The sequence below is a fragment of the Spermophilus citellus genome, assembly GCF_964194105.1.
Source record: "Spermophilus citellus genome assembly, chromosome: 17".
NCBI lineage: Eukaryota > Metazoa > Chordata > Mammalia > Rodentia > Sciuridae > Spermophilus > Spermophilus citellus.
Window position 1 is genome coordinate 55,625,290 of NC_138199.1, and position 27,554 is coordinate 55,652,843.

At 47.4% G+C, this 27,554-nt stretch overlaps 1 protein-coding gene across 1 annotated transcript; it reads left to right on the top strand.

The window, feature by feature from the left end:
• The first annotated feature begins 204 nt into the window (after positions 1-204).
• On the top strand, positions 205-27,082 carry MPP3 (MAGUK p55 scaffold protein 3). Its single transcript, XM_081271008.1, has 19 exons — positions 205-365; positions 1,144-1,195; positions 1,441-1,559; positions 1,796-1,873; positions 3,022-3,102; positions 3,309-3,446; positions 5,176-5,257; positions 6,796-6,881; positions 7,596-7,670; positions 11,015-11,211; positions 12,801-12,865; positions 14,209-14,229; positions 14,751-14,792; positions 15,860-16,024; positions 16,128-16,208; positions 18,628-18,721; positions 18,894-19,002; positions 20,657-20,779; positions 26,062-27,082. The coding sequence occupies exons 2-19, from the start codon at positions 1,171-1,173 to the stop codon at positions 26,236-26,238; spliced, it is 1,758 nt and encodes a 585-aa protein (XP_081127134.1). The 5' UTR covers positions 205-365; positions 1,144-1,170; the 3' UTR covers positions 26,239-27,082.
• Positions 27,083-27,554: the final 472 nt, after the last annotated feature.

The following is a 27,554-nucleotide window of genomic DNA, read 5'->3' on the forward strand; positions in this document are numbered from 1 at the left end:
GCTCTCGGTCACCGAGCCGAGATCCTGGCGCGACAAGGTAGGAGGCGGCGCGGGCAGCAGACAAGGGAGCGGGCGCGGCGGAGGGAGGGTGGGCACAGACCGTCCCTCGTGTGCCCCAGAGCCTAGCGGCCCACTGGGCCCCCAGCTTCGGGGCTCTGTCCCCGGCCCGCCGTCCCCAATCTGCCTTCTCCCGGCTCCCACACCCCGTGCGTCCTGTTCCATCTTCGCCGCTCCGCATCCTCTGAGCGACCCCCGGATTTCTCCCCGCTCCCTGTCCGTCCCACAGGTTCCTTTGGAAAGCGAGCTGGAGTCTGTGCTTAGCCGCCTGGGAGAGTAGGGGGGCCGCAGCGGGAAGCAGCCAGGGGGTGAGTCCGGAGTGGCGGGGAGGGGGCTGGAGGGCCTGGGTACCATTCTTCTGCCTCTTAGTGTCACTGGTGTTCAGCGCAGCGGGCTGGCTCCATGTTTGCAGAATGAATGAATCATGACTCTCCTTGTCCCCTTCTGAAAGAGGACTTTTTGAGGTCCACGTGCTGCAGAGTACCCTGGGGGGCCTCCTGAGATAGAGGCCCCCCCTTCCAGCGTAGTAGAAACCCGACTTTCATTTCTCCGCCTCCTCTCTGCATTCCATTCTGGAGGCTCCCTCTGGGTTGGGGCTTGGGGGTGGGGAAGTTAAGAGGGGGGCGCTTGTAGGCCCAGCTCGGTACTTGTTGAAGGGGGTGTTGCTGCAGGGGACTTGAGAGAGGCCTCTGAGAAGGTAGCAGTGCAGAGGGAGCTGCTGCTGGGAAGAGCACCTGCTGTCAGGCCACCCCCAAAGCCTGGAAGAGCCAATCTGGGCCACAAGTTACTTTCGGAACCCCTCCGAGCTTCTATTTCTTGATCAGTAAAATGGGAACATTAGTATCCATTCCTGAGGGCTTTATGCAGATTCAGAAAAATGGATATGCAATTACCCAGCAGAATGCTCAGCACTGGGAACACCCAACACATCTTAGTTTTCTTTCCTTCCTCTCTGAAAAAAAAAAAAAAGTGAGCAGAGTTTTAGATCCTTCTAACCCCAAATCAGTCATAACAGACCTAGATGATGTATAATCACTGGTAAGTGAATGTGCTACTCACCTGCAAACCCCCCTCCCCAATCTGCAGGGAGACCTGGACCTGCCAGGCACAGGCATGCCGGTGCTATCAGAGGACTCGGGTGAGTGCCCCCACCCGGCCTGGGCTTGCCACAGCCCTGGAGACAGGAGCCTTCCAGGCAGCCCGAACTGGAAAGAGACCAGGCTACGCTGGTGTGGCCTCTAGAAGCTGCCCTGTCTGCAAACCCAGGGAGGTCCTTAGGGGAGGGATGAAGTGCTGTCTGAAGGTCCAAAAACAGGGTTCTCAGGGGCAGGAAGTTCCCCCCCCCCCATTTGTTATCCCTTCTTTTTCTTACTCCCTCCTCAGGTTTGCATGAAACCCTGGCACTCCTGACCTCTCAGCTCAGGCCTGACTCCAACCACAAGGAGGAGATGGGTTTCCTGAGGGACGTTTTCAGTGAGAAAAGCCTCAGTTACTTAATGAAGGTGAAGTTCTGTCTGGGCATGCCTTCCCTGAGGGAGGGTTTTCCTGGCTGCCTGTGGACCTTGAGATCATTGGAGCTATGCCCTTGCTCCAGGAGCATCTTCACCAGCCCACTAAGCTACCCCTTCTTATATGCTACCCTGTTGGTGACCTAGACTGACCTAGTCCTTGGTGTCCTCACACCCATGGGTGGGGAGTACGGTATCCAGGGTAAACTGGAAATCAGGTGTCTTTGCAGATTCATGAGAAGCTTCGCTATTATGAGAGGCAAAGTCCAACCCCAGTCCTGCACAGCGCAGTGGCCCTGGCAGAGGATGTAAGTCCCAAGTTTTTCCTTATGGTATCAGCTGCACTCCCCATCTTGTAGAGCTCTTTCCTCTTCCTTGGTCACCATTGCTTAGCCTAGGGACATGGGGGATCAGGAGCCCAAAGTTGAAGAGGCATCTCCCCACTTCCTCCTCTTCCTCTTCCATGGGCCTCCTGGCAGGTGGGGAGGAACTCATGAGCCTTGGACTGGGCCAGGAGACATGGTGACATGGTGACGCCTACTTACTGTGTATCTGGAGCAAGCCTGTTTCTCAGCTGTTGGGTGACAGCATTGGAGCAGAGCAGCAGTTCCCCACTGTTCTGAGAACTGGGGATATGAATACGTCAAATAAGCACCTTGTATTTGTGCTTCAGGAGGCCAACATGAAGTCCCAAGGTCAAGGGACTTGTAATGTGTCCCTACTAAACAGCTCAGGCTTCTTATGCTTCTCAATTTATTGCAGTCCTGGTCCCTGGGTTGCATGGGGAAAAACTGTCCTGGTTGATGACTAAGATCATCAGCTCTGAAATGACTCACCTGACCCCAGGAGCTGGCCCTGTGCAGCCTCCTGACTATGTCAGGATCTATATCCCCCGTACCTGTCTCCTCTCTGGAGTGTGATTAATAGCATGTTAGATCACTCAGTGCTCAGGCTCAGCACTGCCTTTACCACTAGCTCTGTGACCTTAATTTAAATAAGTCAACCAACTTCTCTGAACCACAGTTTCCTCATCCATAAAAGCATAGCAATGAAGGTACAGACAGTCAAGGCCAGGTTCAAATCCTGTGTGACATGTGAGGTTTGTGACCTTGGGCAAGATAATCTATCCAGGCCTCAAAGTCTCATCTGTTAAATGGCAAAAGTGTACCCACTGCATCTAGTTTGTTGCAAGGGTTAACTGGGGAGATGCACATAAAGCAATAGCATACAGTAGGGGCTTACTAAGTCAGCCCCTAGTAGGATTGCTTCTAGACCTACTCAGGTTCTCCTGACCCCTGCATGCCTCAGTCCTGGGCTGGTTGAAGGTCTGATGTGCTCCTGGATGCTGCAGCTGTTTGGGGGGTGGGGGGGGACTGGGTTTTCCCTGTGGGACTTCCCACAGCCTCAGGCAGGGGCACCCCAGCCTGCTGTGGTGTTCCCTCTCACTGTCTTACAGGTGATGGAGGAGCTGCAGGCTGCCTCTGTGCACAGCGATGAGCGGGAGCTGCTGCAGCTGCTGTCCACCCCCCACCTCAGGGTAGTCATGCCGCAGTCCCTGGCCACCCACGCATCTCGTGTCTCCTGGGATGGGGGCGGGAGGGAGCTCTGGGTCCTGAGGGGTCCTCAGCACTGGTGTCTGGGGTGAGAGGCTCTGTGGCCTGAGATCTGAGGCCCCCTCAGCCCCTTTCCCCTGACCTCTGTGAACTCTGGGGCCAGCCCTTCTTTTCTCTTGTTTCCCGACAGGCTGTGCTCATGGTACATGACACAGTTGCCCAGAAGAATTTCGACCCTGTTCTGCCCCCTCTGCCTGATAATATTGATGAGGATTTTGATGAAGAATCAGTGAAGATTGTCCGTTTGGTGAAGAACAAGGAACCCCTGGTATGTGGTGTGCATCTCTCGTCCCTGCCCTTTCTCTGCACCTTATCCCCACCCAGAAAATTGTGAAGGGACCTTCCTGACATCCTCAGGGTTAGTGATGGCTGCTTCATCAGACAGGGTTACTGCCAGTGTCCAGGGCACCCCTTTTCTCTGAGTGGATACAGCTCCCCCCCAACAACTGTGGCCAATCCACTTTGTGCAGTAAACAACCTACACATCTGTATGGCATGACCCTGATCATTATGCCCTGAACCAGAAGTTGCCAAACTCAGCCCAAGGGCCAAACCTAACGCATAGCTTATTTTTATACTTTTTAATTTTTCTTATCATGGTTGTGCTTATTCATACCAGTGGCAGAATTAAGTGGCTGCATCCAAGATTGTGTGGCCCCCAGAGCCTAAGATACTTATATTTGGTCCTTTACAGAAAAAGTTTGCAGTTCCCTGCTCTGAATTGTGAGGTAGCACAGGGCCCCATCCATTCCTCCAGCTGACAGTTATCTTGCTCCTGGTTCAGCACTGATTCACCAGCAGAGGGACAGGGTTGTTTATCAGATGGAGGGAAGTGGAAGTCCACAGCATTGAGGACCTGCCCTACAGAATACCACAGCTTCCATGCTCAAGTTTCACTTTTCACCCACTGACCTGTGGCGAAACATATCTGCAACAGGCAAAGGTCTTTTCTTTGCCTCTATTTGCTCATCTGCACAATGGGGCCATCAGCATGGACTTGGTAAACATCCTGGGAGCCCTCCTATGCAGCCACTGTGCCGGGGGCTGGCAGTTCAGAGCTGAATAATTGATGGAGTGCTGGCAGGTCTAGGGACAAGAAGAGAGAGGTACTTACTTAATGGATGGCTTCTCTTGTCAGCAAGAATGATCTTCTGTAATTCAGATAGGTGACATGAATGAAGTTGATACTAAGTGTACAAATGTGTCTATGGGTACAGCTGATAATAAGTGGTTAACATTTATTGAGCACTTACTATGCACTAAGTGTCTTGCATGCATTCCCTCCTGGAATTCTTGCAACGACCCTGTGAGTTAAATGCTCTCCCATATGACAGAGGCTCAGAGAGGATAAGGGACCTCCTTGCTAATGCCACATGCTTATTTTGGTCAGTGGCCAAGCTGCGTTCAAATCTAGTGTTCTCAACTCTCCACCTCACTCTTGCCCTGGCACGGTCCAGCTCACCTAGGCAGGAAATCAAGGCTCATTAGAGCCTTTCACATCCTAGATGTCATCTGTACTGAGCTTCATGGTCCAAGTCCTGGTCCTGAAGCTCTGGTGGAGGCCTGATTGGTTTCTCTTGGCAACAACAGAAGGAGGTCCAGGAACACTGTGATTTGTTTGAGGCAGGTTGAGAATTTGCTGGCACATGTTGTCCTCATTATAAAGTGTCTTTGCGAGTGGCAAGGGCCGCGATGTGATAGAGAAAGCTCTGGATTCAGTGTCACAAAAAGCTTTCCATCTTTCTGTCTGTATGACCTTGAGGATGCTTAACTTTTCTGAACCCCAGTCCTTCATCTAAAAATATCACAGGGTAATCGTGCTTTGTAAATTGGGAAGTGTGGTGCTATACTAATGGGAGATGTTGGTTTTATTGAATCCTAGCATTGGGAAGGTCCCAATGGCAGGTGGCAGGATAGAAGAGGCAGTTGGGCCCAGAGGGTTGAGGTTTAGGGTTGGGGCTACCTCTTAGGAGCCTACCTGTCTGTCTCCAATGTAGGGTGCCACTATCCGGCGGGATGAGCACTCGGGGGCTGTCGTGGTGGCAAGGATCATGCGAGGGGGCGCAGCAGATCGGAGTGGTGAGTGCAGCAACATGCTGCCAGCCTGGCTGAGGTGGCGGCCATTGTCCCAGAGCCTGCCCCTTTGCTCCCAGGGCTCTCCCTACCTCAGGTCTCCTGTTTGGGGTACGCTTTGCTTTGGGGAGTAGGGCTGAATTCCATCTCCTTCCCAGGCCCAGTAGAAATTTTAATTGAAAACACAACCGGCCTGGGGTCCTCTGGGGCAATCAGGAAAGGTCTCATATGTTGGCTTAGTTAAGCCCACAGCATGGGCTTGCAGGGGGGTTCCTGAATGGAGCCAGGCATGGCATTTCCTGCTACCTCCAGTTGCCTTGTCAAGCTGCTCTTACTCAGGGGAGAGTGTTCACGTCCACATTTGTTTGGGTGGAAAACAAATTGAGAATCACTGGTGTGTGGAAGAACTACTGAGCTAGGAGGTGAACCCCTAGGGTAGGGGGATCATTGTGTTTAAACTCTGGGGGATCCTCACTGTGGAGAGTCCTAGACTAGTGCTTGCCATATGAACCCCCTGAGCATTGGGGTGACATGCAAACACTGAGTCAGGAGTGTGCACTTCTGACCCCTCCTGAGTGCTGCTGCTGGCCACTGCCCACTGGGAACAGCAAATAGGGTCTGAATATGCAGGGACACTTGTCATTAAAGCAGAGGCAAATAGATGTCTGTATCTAACATTCTGATGAGATCTTTGTTGTGGTCTTTAAGTTTCCTTGTTAAGATTTAAGAAGGCAGCTAGGCACGATGGCACATGCCTGTAATCCCAGTGGCTCAGGAGGCTGAGGCAGGAGGATGGAGAGTTCAAAGCCAGCCTCAGCAATTTAGTGAGACCCTAAGCAACTTAGCAAGACCCTGCCTCTAAATAAAACAAAAAAGGGTTGGGGATGTGGCTCAGTGGTTAAGTGCCTGTGAGTTCAATCCCTGTACCAAAAATAAATAAATAAAATTTAAAATAAAATTTAGATAAAAATTTAAAATAAAAAATAGGGGGCTGGGGATGTGGCTCAAGCGGTAGCGCGCTCGCCTGGCATGCACGCGGCCGGGGTTCGATCCTCAGCACCACATACAGACAAAGATGTTGTGTCCGCTGAAAACTAAAAAATAAATGTCAAAAAAAAATAATAAAATAAAAAATAAATAAAATTTAAGAAGGCAGTTCTTGGGGTGTGTCTATAGCTCAGGAAGTTGAAGAATTAATGATATCTTTAAAGAAGAAGAGGTGGCAGTAGAAGGAACACAGCTTTCAATACCAAAATAATAGTGTCTGCATACTGGCTCCATCGTTTCTTAGCAGGGTGGCCTTGGGTAAGCTGTTTTATCCTCCTGGGTCTTAGCTGCCCGCTTGTACATTGTGGATGTCACCCAGTGACCATGAGACTTTGATACTGAGCGCCTAGCACTTAGTAGGATTCAGTGTGTCCCAGCTCTGTGCACTGTCTGCAAACCTTGAGCCTGCCTTGCAGTACGTTCCTCAGTGCCCACAGCTCCAAGCTCTTGGGCAGAGGCCCCTTCCTGTCCTGATGGTCAGTCCCTGTGTCTCCTAGGCCTGGTCCACGTTGGAGACGAGCTCCGAGAAGTGAATGGGATCGCAGTCCTACATAAGCGGCCTGACGAAATCAGCCAGATTCTGGTCTGTTTTGCTGCACTATGCTGCTGGGATATTGGGGGGGGGGGGGTGTCTTCAGAGACCTAGAACAGGTTGCTTCCCAGAGCCAGGGCAGATTCTAGCTCAGCCTCACTGTTTTCATGAGGAGGCAGCAGGCAATGTGGCCTTACAGTGTGACCAGATGTTGAGGGGTGAGGTGGGGCTGGGAGACAGCCTGGCAGGCTGTGCCCTCATCTGACAGCATGCTTCCCTCTGGGTTTCTGGCTCTGGGGACAAGGTCTCTGTCTGGTGGGAGGGAAGGGGGCCTCCCAGAAAGGTGGGAATGGCGGCAGAGACCTGTCTGGGGAGATGGAAGCAAAGAGGGAAGTACTAATTGGGGAGCAGCCCTAAATCAGGCAGGAAAGAGGAAATAAAACTAAAGTAGGTTATTAAAATGGCCCATGAGGAAAGCAAGATGGGGAGCTATTAGGGCCCAAGAGGCCACGAATGGGGAAGATTGGGATTCAATGTATGTCATGCCCTTGGGTTCTCATTTAAAATCTCCCTGTGTCCTGTGAAAATTTTTGAGTTTTGCCTTAGTTAATTTGGGGCACCAACCTAGAAGGGTGGGCCGCAGGGAAGAAGGTCATGAGTCTGACTTCCATTCTGTAAGTCAGTTATTAGAACTGGGAAGGGAGACTGGAGCTCATGGGGGGTCAGACCTGCAAGGAAATCGGCCTCTGTTCTCTCTCCCTTCAGGCCCACTCCCAGGGATCCATTACCCTCAAAATCATCCCAGCCACCCAGGAAGAGGACCGCTTCAAGGAGAGCAAGGTATGGGGAGGTGGGCTCCTGGAGCATGCTCTGCTAGGGGCAGGGTGGGTGTGCTGGACCCAGGCCAACGTTTTGACAGTCACTGGGAACAGATTGTGTGCCTAGTTGAGTAACCTGTGCCCAGCAGAAGACTTTAATTCAGTTACAGGGTGATTCACTTGTTTGTACCCTGCCTCTTTTTAAACTGGATCTGTCGAAGGTTGGAAATAAAAGATAGGGTTACTTTAATTGAAATAGAAACTCAGGACCATCAAGAGAAGGAGAAGGTACTAAATGTGCTGGATTCTGGACCAATGAAGTAATTGCCATTTATTTGATTATTTGAGAGCCTACCTGTGGAGGTCACCTCCTCTTTGCAGGGCACTCTGCCAAATGCTGGGGAAAGGGACAATGAGTAGCTTTAAGGGTTTCTAGTGTAGAAAGGGAATCTGGGGAGTATATTTAATTGGCATGTGACAAGTGCTTTGGGAAGAGTCTGACAGAGTTAGAGGCACCTTGGAAAGGTCACAGTGTGGAGGTTCTGGGGGCGGGGCTGGAGGAGGGTGAACATGACTAGGGCTTTGGAGGGAGGGTCAGGCAGAGGGGTCTGCTATACAGGAGCTCCATGATGTTGTGGCAGGGAGCATGTTTGGGGAATGGTGGGGCTCAGGGGCAGGGTGGCAGTGGGTTTTGCTGGGAATGCAAGTTAAGCTTGTGTGAATGGCCTTGAATGCTTTGTGAATGGTTTTGGCATAATTCCTGCTTCATGTGAGCACCCTTAGAAGCTGACCCTGAGCCTGGAATCCCAGGTACTCCTGAGGCTGAGGCAGTAGGAGTGCAAGCTTGAGGCCAACCTCAGCAACTTAGCGAGACCCTGTCTCAAAAATAAAATAAAAAGGGGGGAGGGATGTGGCTCAGTGGTTAAGTTCCCTTGTGTTTAATCCCTGGTCTCTCTCTCTCTTTTCTCTCTCTCTCACATAAACACACACACACACACACACACACACACACACACACACACACACACGCTAACTCTGACAAGGATTTAAATGCAATTTTTTGTGTGTGTGTGTGTGGGGGTGGGAAGTGACCCCAGGAAACTCCAGTGAGGGGGTGGGGAAAGGAAGGCCACCAGTCTGACATGGGGTATGTTACTCAGCAAGTCACCACTGTGGGCAACCAGAGCTTAATCCGGCTGGGGAATTCAGGGATCCCCTGTAGAATACATGCTTCTGTCATCCAGCTCAAGTGCCCTGGGGAGCTAGGGAAACCGAGACTCCAGCTCCTGCCGGGCTGCACCTGGGGATTCATTCTTGCAGTGCCTGTCTGCTGAATTAGAGAAAAGCAGTGTTCGGTGGCCAGAGCAGGTTAAGTCCTTAGATACAGGGGCTGGGAGTTGGAAGTCAGCCCAGGGTGCACTGAAGTGGTCTAGCCCTGGAGTGGGGGGGCACAAGAGAGAACTCCGTAGATGGTGAGAAGTTCTTAAAGTGTTTTATTAGTTTTGTTTTAGGAAGGAAGCAATCCAGCCATGTTTGTGTTTTAGAATGCTCCCTGGCAGCCAGTGGAGGAGCGAGAGAGAGGGTGGAGGCTGGAGGCAGGGAGACCTGGTAGGAGGTCTTGTAAAAGCCCAGTTGAGAGAATATTAAGGTGGAACTGAAACCGGTCAGAGCACAGTGTCCCAAGCCTGTAGTCCCAGCTACTTGTGAGAATGAGACAGGACCATTGTGAGTTTGAGGCCAGCCTTAGTAACATAATGAGACCCTATCTCAAAAAAAAAAAAAAAAAAAGAAAAAGAAAAGAAAAAGAAAAAGAAAAAAGAAAAAAGACATGAGCTGAGGTGGTCACGGTAGAGGAGCAAGGAGGACATTGCTGTGATTTCGTAATACATTTGGATCTGAACCTCCTGGCAGCCAGGGCAGAAAGAAGATAGTGAATTACATGTTTTCCATCAATGAATGGAAGAAAGCAGGCCGGTCCCACCTCTTTGGGGACTAAGTACATGAAAAAAGGGACAAAACAGCTTCTGGCACAGGGGAGATGTCACTAAATGCTTTTGATGAATAAGGATTTAATAATGGACAAGGTCTTCAGTGGCAGTGTTTTTACAGCAAGTGAAGAAATAATCGTTACATGGCTGTTTCTTATTTGCACCCTTTGATTAAGTCCCAGGGTATAAATATCACTGACGGAAGGAGAGTCTTCCTGGGACAAGCAACTGTGGTCCCTGTTTGCAGCTTTCAAGGACTCTAGCTTGATATAGGGAGAGAACTTGGTTTTCCTGGAGGACAGAATGAATAGCCTGTCCCTTAACTTGTCCCTCCTGTATATTTCTTCTTGATCCAAGTGTTTGCGTTTGGGTATCCACTTAATTAAGGTTACATCTTTCTGGGTGCCTAGGGCCCATGGAACATCTGTGGCTGGATGCGGGGTTCTGCCCCCACAAAATTTGGTCAGAAATTCTGATTGTTGTCTAACTGAATCTTTTCTGGTTGGCACATAAAGGAATGTAGTTTGGATCTGTCGGAGGAAGACCTTTGGCCGTTTTTGTTTGGTTTGGTTTGGTTTTTCTTTCCATTTGCTGTTGAAGTCATTGGGCTCTAATGGTCTAGAACTAGAAATACTTAAAATAAATCCATGTCCCTGGATTATAGAAGAGAACAAGTAAGTATGTGTTGTCCTCACACCATCTTCTCCAGAGAGGGGACACCAGGGCAAGCAGGGATTTGGGGCTTCTCCAAGTGACAGATGAGGCAGGGCTGAGCTGTAAAAAATGTGTCAATTATCCACCAAGAAGGGGGTTGGTGGGGTTGGGGTGCAGCTCAGTGATAGAGAGCTTGCCCAGTGTGCTCAAGCCCTGGGTTCCATCCCAGCACCCCCAACCCCCACCCCCACGTGATGATAAAGAACGGCACTTTTGTTGATATTTGTGTTTTTACCAGAACGTCTAGATTACCTATTTAACAGATGGCTGCCGACTTCATTAGGAGCAGTTGGTGTAGTAAAAATAAACGTGGAGTTTCAAATTGTGCTTGCCTTTACTTTTTGTCCCCAGGATGAGTTGTTGCCTTATGTATACACTACAAGGTTATTATGAGGACAGTAGATCCGGTAACTGTGGAAATGTTTAGGTTGGAAAGAGAAATTCAGTCATGGGGCCCATTTGTTAATTTTCCAATTCTTGATGGATTTCCTGGCTGGAATGTCCAAAATGGTTGAAGAACAATGAGAAAAATGTGCACAGTGTGGTGCTGATTTGTTTTCTAGTGTCAAGGCCACTTGTTTCCCCTCGGGAATGGTTGCCATCATTTGGCTGTCACTGGGGCATGGCCACCTCCATCCACCTCTGTGGGGCCCTTTCCCTGCAGGTGTTCATGCGGGCCCTCTTCCACTACGACCCTCGGGAGGACCGGGCCATCCCCTGCCAGGAGGCAGGCCTGCCCTTCCAACGCAGGCAGGTCCTGGAGGTGGTGAGCCAGGACGACCCTACGTGGTGGCAAGCCAAGAGAGTGGGGGACACCAACCTTCGAGCCGGCCTTATCCCCTCCAAGCAGTTCCAGGAGAGGTGGGTCTGGGGTGCTGTCATGGGGTGGTTCTGAAGTGGCCAATGGCCCAGTTACTTGACAGATCCCTAAGTTTCTGCCACCAATGGCCAGAGGGAGCCACTGAATGTTGTTCTTTACGTAAGTATCAATTGCGCTTGCATCTCTTCTTGTTCCCCAATTAATCGTGTTGGCTGAGATTTAAGTGAATGCATGGATATTTACATTATTAAGCTAATGTATACAGTTGTATATAGTTGTCCCTCATTGTCAATGGGGATTGGTTCCAGGTCTGTCTGTGGATGCCCAAATCAGCATATGCTCAAATCCTCATGTGAAATGGTGTAGTACTTGTGTATAACCTATATAATCCTCCTGAATACTTTAAAGAATCTCTAGATGACTGATAATACTTAACACAGTGGAAATACCATGTAAATCATTGTTGTACTGTATTGTTTAAAGAATAATGACAAGAAAAAAGTCTGTAATGTTCAGTGCAGGCGCACCATTTTCAAATATTTTCAGCCTGCAGTTGGTTGAGCCCGCAGATGTGGAACCCGCGGGTGCAGTGGTCCAGCCGTATTTTACAATACATACTTAGAGAAAGGTTAGAAATAAGATATGAACAGGCAGAAGAGGAGGACTAAGAAAAGAAAATGATCCCAAATCTCATCACCATATAAACAGTACAATTAATTTCCTTCCTGAGTGTCACATACAGGATTTGGGGTCTTGCTTTTCTTTTCTTCCTTTATTTTTAATATTTATTTTTTAGTTGTAGTTGAAAATACCTTTATTTTACTTGTTTATTTTTATGTAGTACTGAGAATCGAACATGCTAGGCAAGCGCTCTACCGCTGAGCCATAACTCCAGCCCTTTTCTTTTCTAACTTGATATTTTGACATTAGCATTTCCCATGTTATTACATATTTTTTGTAGTGTGATTTTTTTGATTTAGGAATTTCCTCAGGAGGTATTCATTATGAATTGGGCTGGCCCTGTGCCAGGTGTGGAGGCTGCTGGAAGGTATGGCTTCCGTCCTGGTAGAGCTTATGGTGTAGCTGGAAGGTCTCTGTGATGGTGCAGGAGGAGGACGTGTTACTCTGTAAGTTCCTACCAGGAGGTTGCACCCTCACCAGGCCCAGGGCAGACCCTGAGATCTGAATTCTAATAAAAATTCACGTGGTTCTGAGGTGTTAAGGTGTGAGAACTGCCACTGTGTTTCCTTGGGGGACTCCCAGACCCATCTAAGTGTGGCTTCATGGGTCTTGGCAACATGGTCACTGACAGGGAAGGCTTTGGGGTTGCATTTAAATGTGGGCATCCAGACACCTCCAAGAGCCCTGGGCGTTTCCTCAACTCAGATATGGTCTTGGCCGCTGCTTTTCCACTGACAGCCATCTTGGGTCAACCCTAGGGCTGAGCTCTGCTCTGGGAGTCTGGGAGTTGTTTTGCTTTTTCCAGCTTTCTCAGGGATGGGGAGGCTGAGTAAGTGCCCACCTGTAGGACCCAGACCTGGGTTGTCCCAAGTTTTCCAGAAGACTCTCATCACCTGCTCTTATAAGTATGTCCCAGCTCATGGACCCCCATCCTCTTGTATCCCTGCAGACGACTAAGTTACCGGAGAGCCACGGGCACCCTGCCAAGTCCCCAGAGCCTCAAGAAGCCCCCCTGTGAGTAGATTGGTAGGGATGACACTTCAGGGAGGGACTGGGGTTAGGAGTTGGGCACTTTGTTCTGGGAAGAAGCTGGCATTGGGATGGAGGGGTCTTATCTGAGCACACAGCGGGATGGAGGGGTCTTATCTGAACAGACCGGACATCGGGCGTCCTGTATGAACTTGTAGACCTCCAAAAGAAGGTGAGGTAGGAGAGGCTTGAGGGAGTAAAATGAGGGTGAGATGGGGGCAGCCATTCCCCAGAAAGGAGCTTCTATATTTGGGATCTATATATGGTATTGAGGGGTATGTTAACAGCTCCTGAAATTGTGTGCCAACCTCTATTGTGTGTGTGTTTGGGAGCGGGTCTGTCAGCAGCTTTCATTAGCTTCCCAAGGGGTTCTCTGACTGATGTTTTCAAGAACTGCTGATTTTAGGAGGGAATGGAGGAGGCTCTGAGTGACCCGTGCCTCTGAGAGGGTAACCAGATTTGGCAAATACAAATCAAGCATGATCCGTTAAACTTGAATTTCAGGTAGACAATGAATTGGTTTTTTTCGTGTAGTCTTTGGGGAATACTAAGAAATCATTTGTTATTTATTTGAAGCTCCAGTTTCCCTGGGTATCCTGTGTGTTATCTGACAGCTTTGTTCTGTGTAACACATTACCTTTTAGAAAATATGTCCACTTACCTTCTTGCCTTCTATGTACTTCTATTTTATTTATTTATTTATTTTTGTGGTGCTGAGGATGCACCTTGGTCCTGGTGCATGCTGGGCAAGTGCTCCAGGGCTGAGCCACACCTTTTAACCTTCACAACAGCCCTAGGTTAGGGCTTCATATAGAAGGAGGCTTTTCCAGAATCTGGCCTCTCTGCTGCAGGGGCTGTAATTGAGTGAGGGGCCGGAGCAGGCACCATCTCTGCTCCACCCCACCCCATCCTCTGACACCTGTGTTTATTTTTCTCAGGCAAGCCTCCAACCTCAGAAAAGGGAAAGTAGGTCCTAATCCCACTACAGGACCTCTGAGGAAACCTCTCCATTGGTTACTGCCAGTGGCCACTTTTCTAGATTCACTGTCAGGTGGAAGGCTGCTGGGGAAGTTGGCCTGGAGGCTGCTTCCACCAGCCATGAGCTGTTTTCCCTGGGCTGTTAATGAGACACACACAAGAAGACTAATTAGAGCAGGTCTTGGGGTTTAATGACACACCACAGCTCAGATCACAGGTTTGTTGGAGGAAAGGAGCAGGAGACAGATGGAGGGCTCCTCAGGCTCCTAAGGCTGTGCTGCCTCTTAGCCGCAGGGCTTCATGGTCCCTTCCACTAATGCTGTCCCATCTGTCTTTTGTGCAAACCGCAGATGATCAGCCTTGTGACAAAGGTAGGCCTGGTATTTGTCCCCTGTGCACACGAGTGAGGCTCCTTTCCTGTGGAACATCTGGGGCTGGACGGGCTGATTTTCCTTTCCCCATCTGACTGTCTACAGCCAGATGTGTGGGGTGGGGATGGGATTCAAGGCCTCAGGGCCCTTTCCCTCCTTCCAACCTGAAGGGGCCATCCTCCCCTGGACTGGGCTCTGTCGTGTGGTGCAGCTAGTAGGAGCCAAGAGAGGAGGGCAGGGCAGTGGGACTGTCCTTCTGCCTTATTCCCACTGGTCCCAACTCAGGACCAGGAAGAGATCTTCTGCCCAGAACTTCTGCTAAGGCTTAGGAAGGCTGTTGGGGCTTAAGCATGGAGAACGCGGTGAAGCAGAAGGAATTGTCCCAAATATGGTATTTTTCCTGAGTTCCTCTGGGATCACTCTGGAGGTTTCTGCCTGGCCATCCAAGAATTGGGTCCCTCTGGGCCTGAAGATGTGTCCAGCATGACTCACTAGCCTCCCTCCCTCTGTTTGGTTCATAGAGACCTGTGACTGTGAGGGGTACTTCAAGGGACACTATGTGGGTGAGTACCTGGGCTCTCCCTCAGCACCCACTCCCAGCCCCTGCACAGCTGTAGCCTCAGGCTTCTGAGTGGGAAAGGCTCAGGCAGAGCACCTGGAGCCCAGGAGCTGGCCAAGAGCAGCCGGCCTGCTGTCAACCAGAAAAGGAGCTGAGCCTGTCCATCCCTGGACTCCCCAACCCAGCTTTTACCCAGCCACTGGGCAAAGAGCCCTGGCTGGAAGGGCACACTGAGCACCATGTTAACACTAATTTTATCATCATTCTAACTGAAGTTTATTCAGTATGATTGCCACCACCGTACATTCATGGCGTTTTTGTTTTGTTTTGTTTTGTTTTGTTTTACTGGTCTCCAAAGTACCTTCACTTTTTAAAAATTTTTGTCATTGTTTTGAAGGCCTTGGAGACAGGCAAATGTCTTTTAACTTTTATTTTGAAGTGATATCAAATTTACTGAGAAGTGGTAGAAATTGGAGGAAGAGCTCCCATGTCCTCACACGAGATTCCCAGCTGTGAGCTCACCCTGCCCTTGCTACCTATGCATTTGTCTCCTAAGTCATGGGAGAGTTAGATGCAGACATGCCTCTTTACCTCTAAGTACCACAGCAATATTTCCTGAGGACGAGGACCTCCTCTTATCTAACTCAGGATGATGATCAATTTCTGGAAACTCAACATGCGTACAGTTCTACTCTATACTCTCATTACAATTTCACCAGTTGTCCCAAAAATGTCCTTTAAAGCATTTTCCTGGATCCAGGATCCAGTGTAGGACTACCCATTGCACATTTGCATTGCTATTTCATGGATTAGGGAATCAAGACTCAGAGAGACGCAGAGATTTGCCGAAGGTCAGTTACATGCCAAGCAAAATAGTGACCTTGAACCCTACTCGGATGTTGGGGGCCATCCTTTCATTATATCACTTTGCTCTCTGAACAGCCTCTTTCTAAACAGGAGGGTGGGGAGGTCAGTGGGGTCAGCCCTTCTGCCTGGTCTGGCTAGGTGAAGAAGGTCTTTGCTGGGAGATCCTGGGACAGATGCCTCCATGTCTCTTTGATCCTCTCTAAGCTGGTCTCCGGAGGAGCTTCCGGCTAGGCTGCAGGGAGAGGCTGAGTGGCTCACAGGAAAGGAAGATGTGCGCCAGCGCTGAGTCCCCAGAGTTGCTGACCTACGAGGAGGTGGCCAGGTACCAACAGCAGCCCGGTGAGCGGCCCCGCCTGGTGGTTCTGATTGGTAGGTGACATCCTGGGTTTCTGGGAAGTGGGCTGGTTTCCTCGCCAGAGGTGTGAGGAGAAAGCTCAGCTGGGACCCTGTCAGTCTTCCCTCTGTTTCCCAGGGTCTCTCGGAGCCCGACTCCATGAGCTGAAGCAAAAGGTGGTGGCTGAGAACCCACAGCGCTTTGGTGTTGCTGTTCCACGTAAGAAGGCTGGTGTGCGTGCTTGGGTGCCTGCACAGGATTATTTCATGGGGACTTGATTCCTCATGTTTATCTTATTTCTTTTAATACTTTGGGTGTGAGGGACCACCAGGCACCACTTGCTGTGGCATATAGGCTTGATGGGAAGAGACTTGTCTCTCAGTGGTGCGCTGAGACGCTGTCAGGTGGAAGCTTGGGGGGCCACCTGCTTGCTTCCCACGAGGGGAGGGAGGTGAGTCCAGAGCACATTGTAGACAGCGGTGGCCTCCACCTGACACCCAGGGGATCCCCACAGTCGGGGGTCTTCCAGCCTCCTCTTCCCTGTGACTCTGACTCCTATGGCCGCTGTCCTGCTTAGATAAGAGAGCAGGCCAGAGAAGCACAGAGAAGTATTGCTTAGCACTCCCTTGTAGCTGGATTCCAGCCTGTCAGGGTTGGGGGTTCACTCCTGTGTAATGCCACCCCTGCCAATTCCTTGGGCTTCCTGCTGCTATAAGCAGCATGGATACAAAAACCCCTGGGCCACCATCCTGGTCCTGAATGTGATGAGGATAATGATGAGGAGGAGGACGAGCAGGAGGACAGAAGTGCCATGTTCTTCACCAAGAGCTTTTGTGTGAAGAACCTTGGTTTGCCTTCCTGGTACCTCTGAGAAACCCATTCTGCAGAGGAGGACATTGAGGCTCCATGAGGTTAACTAACTTGCCAGTGTCACACAGTTGATAAGTGGAGCCAAGATTGGACCAGGCAGCCTGCCCGCACCATGTGCTTAAGAGCGGCACAAAGGCTTTTTTCTTCGCTGCTGCCTGCTACATCCTGCCCTTGGCTGTGGCTGGCCTCTTGGGACACTTATGCAGTGTGGATGCCTGGTGGCTACCAAGAGGGGATGCTATGGAATCAGGAATAGAACTTTCCAGAATGCCTACCAGAGCCTTTCTTTGACTCTACTGCTCTCCATGGAGTGTCGGGGCCCACAGCTTACCCTAGAGGCTGTTGGAATTGTCTCAGTTCCAAACTGAAGTGGCAGGGATGTGGGGGAGCTGGTTGGGCTATGGAGGCCATTCTGGCATCACAGCTGTGATGGGCCTAGGTGACTTCAGGGGCCTTCAAGATTGTCCTCGCTTGGTTTTAGGAACTAGAGGGTCAGGGATCGTTTGCCAGAGACAGTGACTTTTATGCTAGGTGTTAAAGAGTAAATAGGAATTTTCCAGGCAAAGAAGAGCTTACTGTGCAGAGGGGCGTGTGCAAAGGGATATAGGTGTGACCTGGGGTAACCGTGCTGGGGACTGGGTTGTTAGTATGGATGACATGGCAGGAGGCGAAGCTGAGTCGGAGGCTGGGCAGTCATGAGGGTCTTATGTGCTGTTGAGGTGTTGAAAATCTAGTCTGTGGGTGAATAAAAGTTTTTAATCAAGGGAATGACCTGGAGAAATGACCTACTAGCTCTCCTAGTCCACGGGTTGGACTAGGATGCCACATGGAGAACACAGAGCATCCCATGTGTGCCCCAAGGGCCAAAAAACTCTTGTCCTCTTAAGTTCCCATGTTTTCTTTTAGAAAAAGCTGCGTGTTGCCTCATGGTTGCCCTTGCTTTGAAAGGACCTGATTGTCCCCAGAAGTGTGCATCATTATGGAAATGGATGGGGGAGCCCTTGGGTTAAAAGTATTTCTTTGAGATCCAGCCCTGCTGAAACACAGCCAATCCATAATGGGCTGTCTGTCTTCATGCCTCCTTTTCTCTCAAAAAGAGAAATAAGTGAATAAAGAATTAAAAGCATAGAGCAGGGTCCAATGTATTTGTGGCACTCTTGCTCTCAGAAAAAGAAAAATAATAATGACCTAAAAACTAGGGTCCTTAGCTGAGCGCAGTGGTGCGCAGCTGCAATCTCAGCAGCTCGGGAGGCTGAGGCAGGAGGATTAAGAGTTCAAAGCCAGCCTTAGCAATAGCGAGGTGCTGAGCAACTCAGTGAGACCCTGTTTCTAAATAAAACTCAAAATAGAGCTGAGAATGTGACTCAGTGGTTGAGTATCCCTGAGTTCAATCCCTGGTACCCCCCTCCCCCCAAAAAAACTAGGGTCCTTAAAAGCCCCACATCAATGAAGGCAGTTCAGCAGACTGGCAAAGGGCGTGGCGTTTGCCATGAGATAAAGAGAGTGACCCTGGCTCTACAGCCTATTGGCTGTGGGTCACTGAGCTGTGCTTAACTTCCCTAAACCTCAGTTTCCCCAGTTGTAAAATGAAAGGCTCCTTTTGCCTACACTGAAGAGTTGTATGGATAAGTCTGGAAAAGGCACAGTGCCTGACCCCAGATCACTCAACGAATGCCCCCTGAGCGAGGGCACAGGTTGATGCTATTCTCATTCATTGTGATGTGCCATCTCTTTGCCCAGCTCTCCTTTTTTTTTTTTTTTTTTAAAGATACCACCAGACCCAGAAAGAGCCACGAGAAGGAAGGGGTGGAGTATCACTTTGTGTCTAAGCAAGCATTTGAGGCCGACTTACATCACAGCAAGTATGTTGCTTGGTGGGCCAGTTAGCCCTCAGGCAGCTTGACCTCTAGGAGGGCTTCCAGAAGGGGCAGGGGAAGTGGAAGAGAAGCTGTGTTGGGAAGTCCACTTTTTTTTTTTAACTACTTTGAGAAAGCTCAGGACCTAAAGTTCTTTTCCCCTGTGCTGGTGCTTTAGATTCCTGGAGCATGGTGAATATAAGGAAAACCTCTATGGGACCAGCCTGGAGGCCATTCGGGCTGTCATGGCCAGAAACAAAGTTTGTTTGGTGGACGTGGAACCGGAAGTGAGTTCCTGGGCCAGTGGGGGCATATCTAGTGAATGGAATTTATAACCTGGAGGATTGTAGCTACAGAATGTTTGCCCTCTGTCTAAGGAATTCTTAGTCTGAAAGTATGAAATATCAGATGTTAAATGTCCTTGGGTCTCTCTTTGAGAATAGAATGAAAACGTTGAACACCCAAACATGTATCTCTATCTACAAATATTGCATTAATTGGAGGGAGCTCATAGACCCTTTGGTGGTCCACAGACCTAAGACAGTAACCCCTGCTTGGAGAAAATCACATTAAAAAAAAAAAAAAACTAGTGGCACCAGCCGGGCGCAGTGGCGCATGCCTGAAATCCCAGTAGCTCTGGAGGCTGAGGCAAGAGAATCAATCATGAGTTCAAAGCCAGAATTTGCAACTTAGCGAGAGGCATTAAGCAACTCGGGGAGATCCTTCTCTAAATAAAATATAAAAAAGGACTGGGGATGTGGTTCAGTGGTTAAGTGGCCCCGGGTTCAATCCTCAGTACCAAAAACCAAAAAACAAGAAAAACAGTCACACCCCCAGACCAGTTGCAGCATGACAGAGAATTAGATGTAAGTCCCCAGGCAAAGCTGGGGCTGAGCTCTGTGCCAGGCAGTCCTCCCCCAACCAGGACAAGTGAAATCAGTGGCATAGGGAACCCCTGGGGGAGACAATGGGTGAGGCAGTCTGGAGTGCAGTTTGAAAGGGAAAAAGAGGGAGGGAGATGTGACCCTGTGCGAGCTTCAAAGCCATTTCCAGTTCTGCACACCCAGCAAGCTGCGGACTCCACAGGGGCCTGGCCATCTTTTTAACCTTGTCTTTCAGAAAAACTTCCAAGCTTTGAACTCATATGAGGAATTTTTTTTCCTTTATAGAAACAGATCTTTGATTTTATGATATAAACTGTAAGCTTTATTTTACAGAAGTTGACTTGAAACATTTCAAAAAGCACATTTTGCCTATAAGGGAAAAGCCTCACTCATTTGGACTTACTGGGAGTTGGTGATTAAAATTCAAAGTCTCAATTTCAAAAGTTTTTTAAAAAAGTGATTTTATTGATCTTTGCATGTGCAGATAGGGCATGTAGCAGTTTAATACCAGTGTTTTTTGAATAGAGGTTCTGAGAGTGTAAATACTCATTAACTGTATGTATGATTTGCATATGGAAAACCCTAAAGTCTGCAAGTTCTTTCCAAGTAATCCCTTAGGTCATGTTTTCATTTGCTTTGCAAATCTTTTCTTTGACTCTCAGAAGGAGGCATGTGTGATAGCACAGAGTTTGCACGAATGTAGACAAATTGATGATGTTAGACAAAATAAATGCACATTGAATCCTGCTCCCTGGACTGTCAGGAATGGGCAGGTGGAGAGAGCCTGAGAAGGTTAATTGGAGCTAGAGGGATCTGAGCTAAAAAAGTCAGTGACTCTGAACTGAGGCTTTGGACATTCTTCAGGGAATGACTGAGTTCAGTGTCAAGTAGAAGATGAGTAAGTGTGCAGCTAGTCTGCCTGTGAAGTCCATTGTCACCAGGACCTTTGCTGTTGAGGTTATGCGAGGGGAGTACCCAAGAATTGAGCTTTCAGAAAGGATGTTTCACAATAGAATATTTCAAAGGTGTGTAATTTTCCTGAACTTTCTTTTTCCAGGCACTGAAACAGCTGAGAACCTCAGAGTTCAAACCCTATATTATATTTGTAAAGCCTGCAATTCAGGAAAAAAGGAAGACACCACCTATGTCCCCAGCTTGTGAGGACACAGCAGCCCCACTTGTAAGTTTCAAGCTAATCCTTTCCTATATGAAGGCTTAAAGGGGACGATCCTGGGGAATGTTTCTAGCTGCAGAAGGGTTCTTTCAGTGGAAGAGGGACAAAGGACATACCTTCTGCACTTTTCCATTTTGCCTATTGTCAAGACTAAGACAAGATGGTCACTTGGCCAGAGAGCTTGAGGTGAGATAGCTAGAAGTGCCTCCCAATCCAGGCAGGGTGGCCTTGCCTAGGCTCACCACCCCCACTCGCCCACATACACAACCCCCTCCAATAAGGGATTGACATCTGTCAGAGATCTGATCTGAGTGTGACAAACCACACTCATCTGTTGAACTCCTCAGCCAAACCCAATATTTTTTAAGTTGAATCACCAACTAACAAGGTCATTATCATTCATTTCAAAGTAGTTTGAAACAGGACTGTGTCCCTGTAGTATGTTGTTTTTAAGTCCTTTAGGTATAGACCAAGGAGTGGGATAGCTGGGTCAGATGGTGGTGCCATTCCCAGTTTTCCAAGGAATCTCCATTCGGCTTTCCATATTGGCTGCACCAACTTGCAGACCCACCAGCAATAGAAACATTTGAGAACTGTCATTTGACTGTAAATTGTCAAATGAAAACTCTGACCCTCCTCCCCGCCAAAATACCAAACATTTCCTATCCTCAGGAAACTCTTAATCTACTTTCTGTTGCTATAGATTTACCTTTTCTAAATATTTCATACAGATGGCATCATAAATGTGGCCTTTTTTTTTTGTTGTTGTTGTTGTTCTAATTAGTTATACATGACAGCAGAATGCATTTCAACTCATTGTACACAAATGGAGCACAACTTCTCATTTCTCTGGCTGTACACGATGTAGAGTCACACCAGTCATGCAGTCACACATGTACATAGGGTAATAATATCCATCTCATTCCACCATCCCTTCCCACCCCCAAACCCCCTCCCTTCATTCCGCCATCTTTCCCATCCCCAAACCCCCTCCCTTCCCCTCACTCCCCTCTGCCAATCCAAAGTTATTTGGCCTTTTTTATCTGATTTCTTTTACTTAGTATATTTGTAAATTCCATTCATATGTAAGTACCACATTCTTTTTTATTATTGAATAATATTCCATCATAAATAGTACTATATCTTGTTTCTTTGTTCATCAACTCATGGACATTGGGTTGTTCTGTTTTCTGTTATCATGAATTATGTTGCTATGAACATTCATTTTATGTGAACATATGTTTTTATTTCTCTTGGGGATAGACATGGGAGTGGAATTGCTGGTAATTGCTGTTTAACATTTGAAGGAATTCCAGTCTTCCATAGCAGCCGTACCATTTTACCTTCCCGCCAGCAGTATTCAAGGGTTCCACATTTCCCACATCCTCTCCATTGTCTTTTTGATCACAGCCATCATAAGTGGGTATGAACTGGTATCACACTGTGGTTTTAATTGATATTTCTCCAGTGGCAAATGACATTGAGCATCTTTTCATGTGTGTATCGGCCATTTGTGTATCCTCTTGGGAGAAATGTCTTTACATATATTTTGCCCATTTAAAATTAGATTACTGGGGCTGGGGTTGGGGCTCAGCGGTAGTGCACTTACCTGGCATATGTGAGGTACTGGGTTCGATTCTCAGCACCACGTATAAATAAATAAAAATAAAGGTCTATCGACAACATATCTACCTATCTATCTATCTATATGAAATCAGATTACTGATATTTTTGTTATTGTGTTGAAAGCATTCTATGTTCTGGGTATAAGTCCCTTATTGGATGTATGATTTGAAAACATTTTCTCACATTCTGTGGGTTGTCTTTTCACTTTCTTGATAGTACCATTTCTGAAGCTCAACATTAATTTTTTTTTTTTTTTTTTGGTACTGGGGATTGAACCCAGAAGAGCTTTACCACTGACCCAGCTACATCCAGAGCCTCCTCCAGTTGTTGAGGCTGGCCTTGAACTTGCAATTCTCCCATCTCAGCCTTCCTAATTGCTGAGATTACAGGCATGTACCACTGCGTTTGGCATTAAAATTTTTGAATTTAATGCTTTTTCTTTTGTCTTTTCAGTTTTTGGTGTCATATCTAAGAAACCATTGCCTAATCCAAAGTCATAAAGTTTTGCTCCTTTTTTTAAAAAAATAGTTAATAGTTTTAACATTTGAAACTATCATTCATTTTGATTTAATTTATGTAGATGACATGAGGTAGGGCGTCTAATTTTATTCTTTGTATGTGGATATAGTTTTCTCAGCACCATTTTTAAAAATTTGATTATCTTGGCACCCTGTTGATCAAAAAAGTAAGGATTTATTTCTGGACTCTCAATTCTATTTCACTGATCTAGCCTTATGCCAAGATCACATTGTCTTGATTACTGTAGCTTTGTAGTAAGTTCTGAAAACAACAAGTTTGAGTCTTTTGACTTTTTTTTATTTTTCAAGATCATTTTGGCTCTTCTGGGTCCCTTGTGTTTTCATATAAATTTTAGGATCAACTTACAAATTTATTTTTACTTTTTTTAATAATAAATATTTTAGAATTATTAGAATTTAATGACCATGGGGAAAAGCTTATTTAAAAGAGAATTAAAAAGGCATAAAGGGGAATAAGAATCATCTCCTTAAGATACAAAGGAAGGTCTGCCAAACCATAAGGTCTTCAGAAGTTCCTGCTTTTTAAAAAAATTTTTGGTACTGGGGATTGAACTCAGGGGCACTCAGCCACTGAGCCACTCCCCAGCCCTATGTTGTATTTTATTTAGAGAGGGTCTCACTGAGTTACTGAGTTGCTCAGTGCCTCACCTTTGCTGAGGCTGGCTTTGAACTCGCAATCCTCCTGTCTCAGCCTTCTGAGCCACTGGCATTACAGGAATGCGCTACCATGCCTGGCAGTGCCTGTTTTTTAGGAGCCAGAGCGCCTTGACCCATGGATGGCATTGGAGGGGACTGCAGTCTTTTACTGGTGTCCTTCTGGCCTGACCAATTTTGCCATCTAGTCCATCTCCTTTAGTGCTCACCATCAAACTGCTCTAGGCGACTGGCTGATGTTTTTTGTTGTCTGGGTCATTTTAATTGTGAAATCCCACTTTGCTTCTCTCCAGCTGTGTCCCACTGTCCTGAAGCCATAGTCATTTTCAACATGAATAGACACCAAGGTCACAGCAAGATTGTTCAAATACAGCATGCCCAGCTCTGCTCCCAGAGACTCTGACCTGGGAGACTGGTGTGGGGCTCAGTGTCAACATTTTTTTAACACACATACTTTCAGATGATTTTAATGTATGTAGGCAAACACCAGACCACGTTTGAAAAAAAAAAGTCTTATATAAGGCCTGAGGGTTTTTGTTGTTGTTGTTTTAACACTAAATATTTGTCCACTGTCTGGCCCTTGAGTTTCAACTAGGGGGGATCCATAGAAGACCCTATGGCCATATCCTTTGTCCATTTCTTTGCTATCCCACAAATTGATGGGGCTTCTACCTTCTGATCCATTATGTGGATCCAAAATGGGGACAAGGGATATGGCATGGGGTGGGGACTGAGACTCTTAGTGAAATCACAGAGATGAGTTCCACTTTTACTGGCCAGGAGAAAGGTGCAGGAGATTTATTATGGATGCAAAGGAAATATTATGCATTTCACTCTCTTAGACATTTACTTGAGTTCTTGAGATGCAAATATTTATTAAGAAGATTTTGGGACTTGTGGCAAAAATTTTCCTTCTGTAATTTCTCAAAAGTCTAAAAGCTTCCGGATGAACCATGTGGGCGCCTGCAGGAAGGTAGACTCCGAAAGCAGCAGACGGGGCTGTGGGGCGTGTGTGGAGCTGGGTAGGGACAGTGGGACTAAAGATGTAGGGGCCAAATGGGGACACTCAGAGTGCTTCTGAGTATGAGGGCAGCCCAGAAAGATAGACTGTAGAAAGATGAAGTACCTCCCAACTGAAGCCAGATTTTCTTCTCCTGGGGGAAAGAAGAAGCTCTATTTCAACCTCCTCTTGGGTTTCTACTGTCTGGGAGCGCGCAGACACTGTTTCCTGGACCTTTAGAACACATCTCCTGAGATTGTAGATGCTCTCATGAAAGTAAAAATTGGTGACAAGGGAGAAGAGGAGGGAATATTTTGAAAGTGTGTCTCTATAGGGATGGGGAGGATAGAATTCCCTCTTTCTGCATGGATGCATGAAAAGCCTGAGCCCCTGGAGGCAGAATGAGCAACAGAGGACTGGGAAGGGACATCAGGGGAGGGAGGTTGTAATTTTTCTTAGAGTAGATTGGCCACTTTCCTTTCTTCCATAAACCAGGCTGTTAGTCAGCTACATTCCTGAAATTCTACTTCGTAGTGATTCTTTTGAATGAAGAAGAGAGGACTTCTCAGGTCGGATAATATTAGGTTTTTGTCTACACCTTTGATGTTAAGTGTTAGGAAAGCAATCTGATTAAAGAAATCAGGTTGCCTAAGGAGATGGAGAGTGGTCAGAGTTGTCCCAGCCCTTTCTTAAACCATTCTGCCTTGTCTACTCTGCTGTTCGGCCTTGGCATGAAGAGATGAAAAGAAGAATCAAGGCTGGGGGAGGTGGTGGCACACGCCAGTAATCCCAGCGATTTAGGAGGCTGAGGCAGGAGAATTGCAAGTTCAAAGCCAGCCTTAGCAACTTAGGGAGACCTTGTCTCTAAATAAAATATAAAAAGGGCTGGGGATGTGGTTCAGTGGTTAAGCGCCCTTGGGTTCAATCCCTGGTACAAAAAAAAAAATCAAGTTCTACATGGTTATTTTAAGAATCTTTAGAGTGATATTAGAGTTACACATTCTTTATCTTCTCCCCGCCCCCATCATTTCCTGAAGTGCTTTCTTTGTTTTTATACAGTTAAAATTATTTGTAATTCTTGCCATTATTTAACCTGTATATTTCTTTGCAACCTCATGATACTACTTCTTGGGAAACGCTGTTGGGGCAGCAATTATATATTGACATATATACAAAGATACAAACTCGACGTTCCCCCAAAGAAGTTTGTATTTTCAGCTTATAGATCCTCAGTGGGTGTTTTGGGAGAGAATGACTGAACAATGTCTGCTGTCCACTAACTTGCTTTGAAGTTTGATCTGTTGTCACTACACTCTGTTGTCATGTACACAGTTGGTTAATAGCAGGACATCGTCATCCACTCATCCCTTAAAAATTAAAGGTGGGGACACTGCTGAACACAAAGGCTATATATAGGTTTCTTGTGGGGGGAAAAAGCCAAGGTTCTCCGTACTGCCTCTTTCCCGCAGGATGAGGAGCAGCAAGAGATGGCCGCCTCTGCCGCCTTCATTGACCAGCATTACGGGCACCTGATGGACACTGTGTTGGTGAAGGAAGACCTGCAGGGTGCTTACAGCCAGCTCAAGGTGGTCTTAGAGAAGCTGAGCAAGGACACTCACTGGGTACCTGTTAGTTGGGTCAGGTAACTTTATCCCAGAACATCCAGGCTGGAGGGGACCTTGAAGACCATGTAGTCCAGCCTCCCTCACCTTACCATCCAGAAACCTCAAGTTCAGAGAGGGGCAGAATTTTCCACAAACTCCATCATCGAGAAAAGTAGAAATGGGAAGTCTTGTCTGTTGTTGGCTTTTGTCTGTCATTTTTTACTTGCACCCCTTTAGCTCATGAGTTAAAAAGGGGCATGTCACAAAACCACACTTCATTCATTAAAGTATCCCAGGCAAGTGGACCTTGATTCTTTGTACCAAAGTTAAGTAGCCACTGTCTTATAGTGGTGGTGGTGGTGGTGGTGAATTTATAGAGTACTGATTTGCAGCAATGTTTAAGCTTTATGAACAGTGAAACTGCATTTATCCAGCTGTGTTGGAAGCTAAGATGTATCCAAGGGGATTTTTCATGCAGCTGAAGTTCCCCTGTCTTCCAGCTCCAATCTTGCCTGGTAATAGAAAAATTGGTTCCCTGCCTTTTTAAATAGTGAGCGTACATGAATTCTTTTCTGGAAGGTTGAGGCACACTTAATGGTCCACATGACTCACTGAACTATTCTATAAAGCAGTAGTGCCTTTAGGGACTCTTGAGGAATGTAAGGCTGCTTGTCCCCTTTCTGAATACCCTCATGCTCCTAAAACTGAGTCCTTGCTTTGTTATTTGGTCTATTGCATCAGTTCTCCCTCTTGTTATCGACAATGGCCTTGGTTAGTGTCCTCACCTTCAGGTTATTGGGGCTCCTATTCTAGATCATAGGGAACTGGATGACCCCCCGCCCCCATCAAAACTATGTCTAAGCCATGATAAATCAGTTCTGCCAAAATAAAAGTATATAGACTCAGAACATGGGCCTGATGGGTTGTCTCTGAGCAAAAGTGACTAATGTCACGCAGCTTTGTGATCCATTTTAGCTGCTCAGAGGAACAGCCGATGAATGTGTTTTTTTCTGTGTTGAGTGCAATGCTAAGACCTTTACATACACAACTTTCACAAATACATCAAGCCAGTGAGGCGGGATTCTTATCATTTCAGTTTATAATTGAGATAAAATGAGGCTTAGAAAGCTTAGCTGGCATGGTGGCGCATGCCTGTAATCCCAATGACTCGGGAGGCTGAGGCAGGAGGACTGAGAGTTCAAAGCAGCCTCAGCAACTTAGCCAGACCCTCTTTCTAAATAAAATACAAAAAGGACTGGGAATGTGGGGATGTGGCTCAGTAGTTAAGCACACGTGGGTTCAATCCTTGAACCAAAAAAAAAAGAAAGAAAGTTTAAATAATGTACCCAAGCATACAC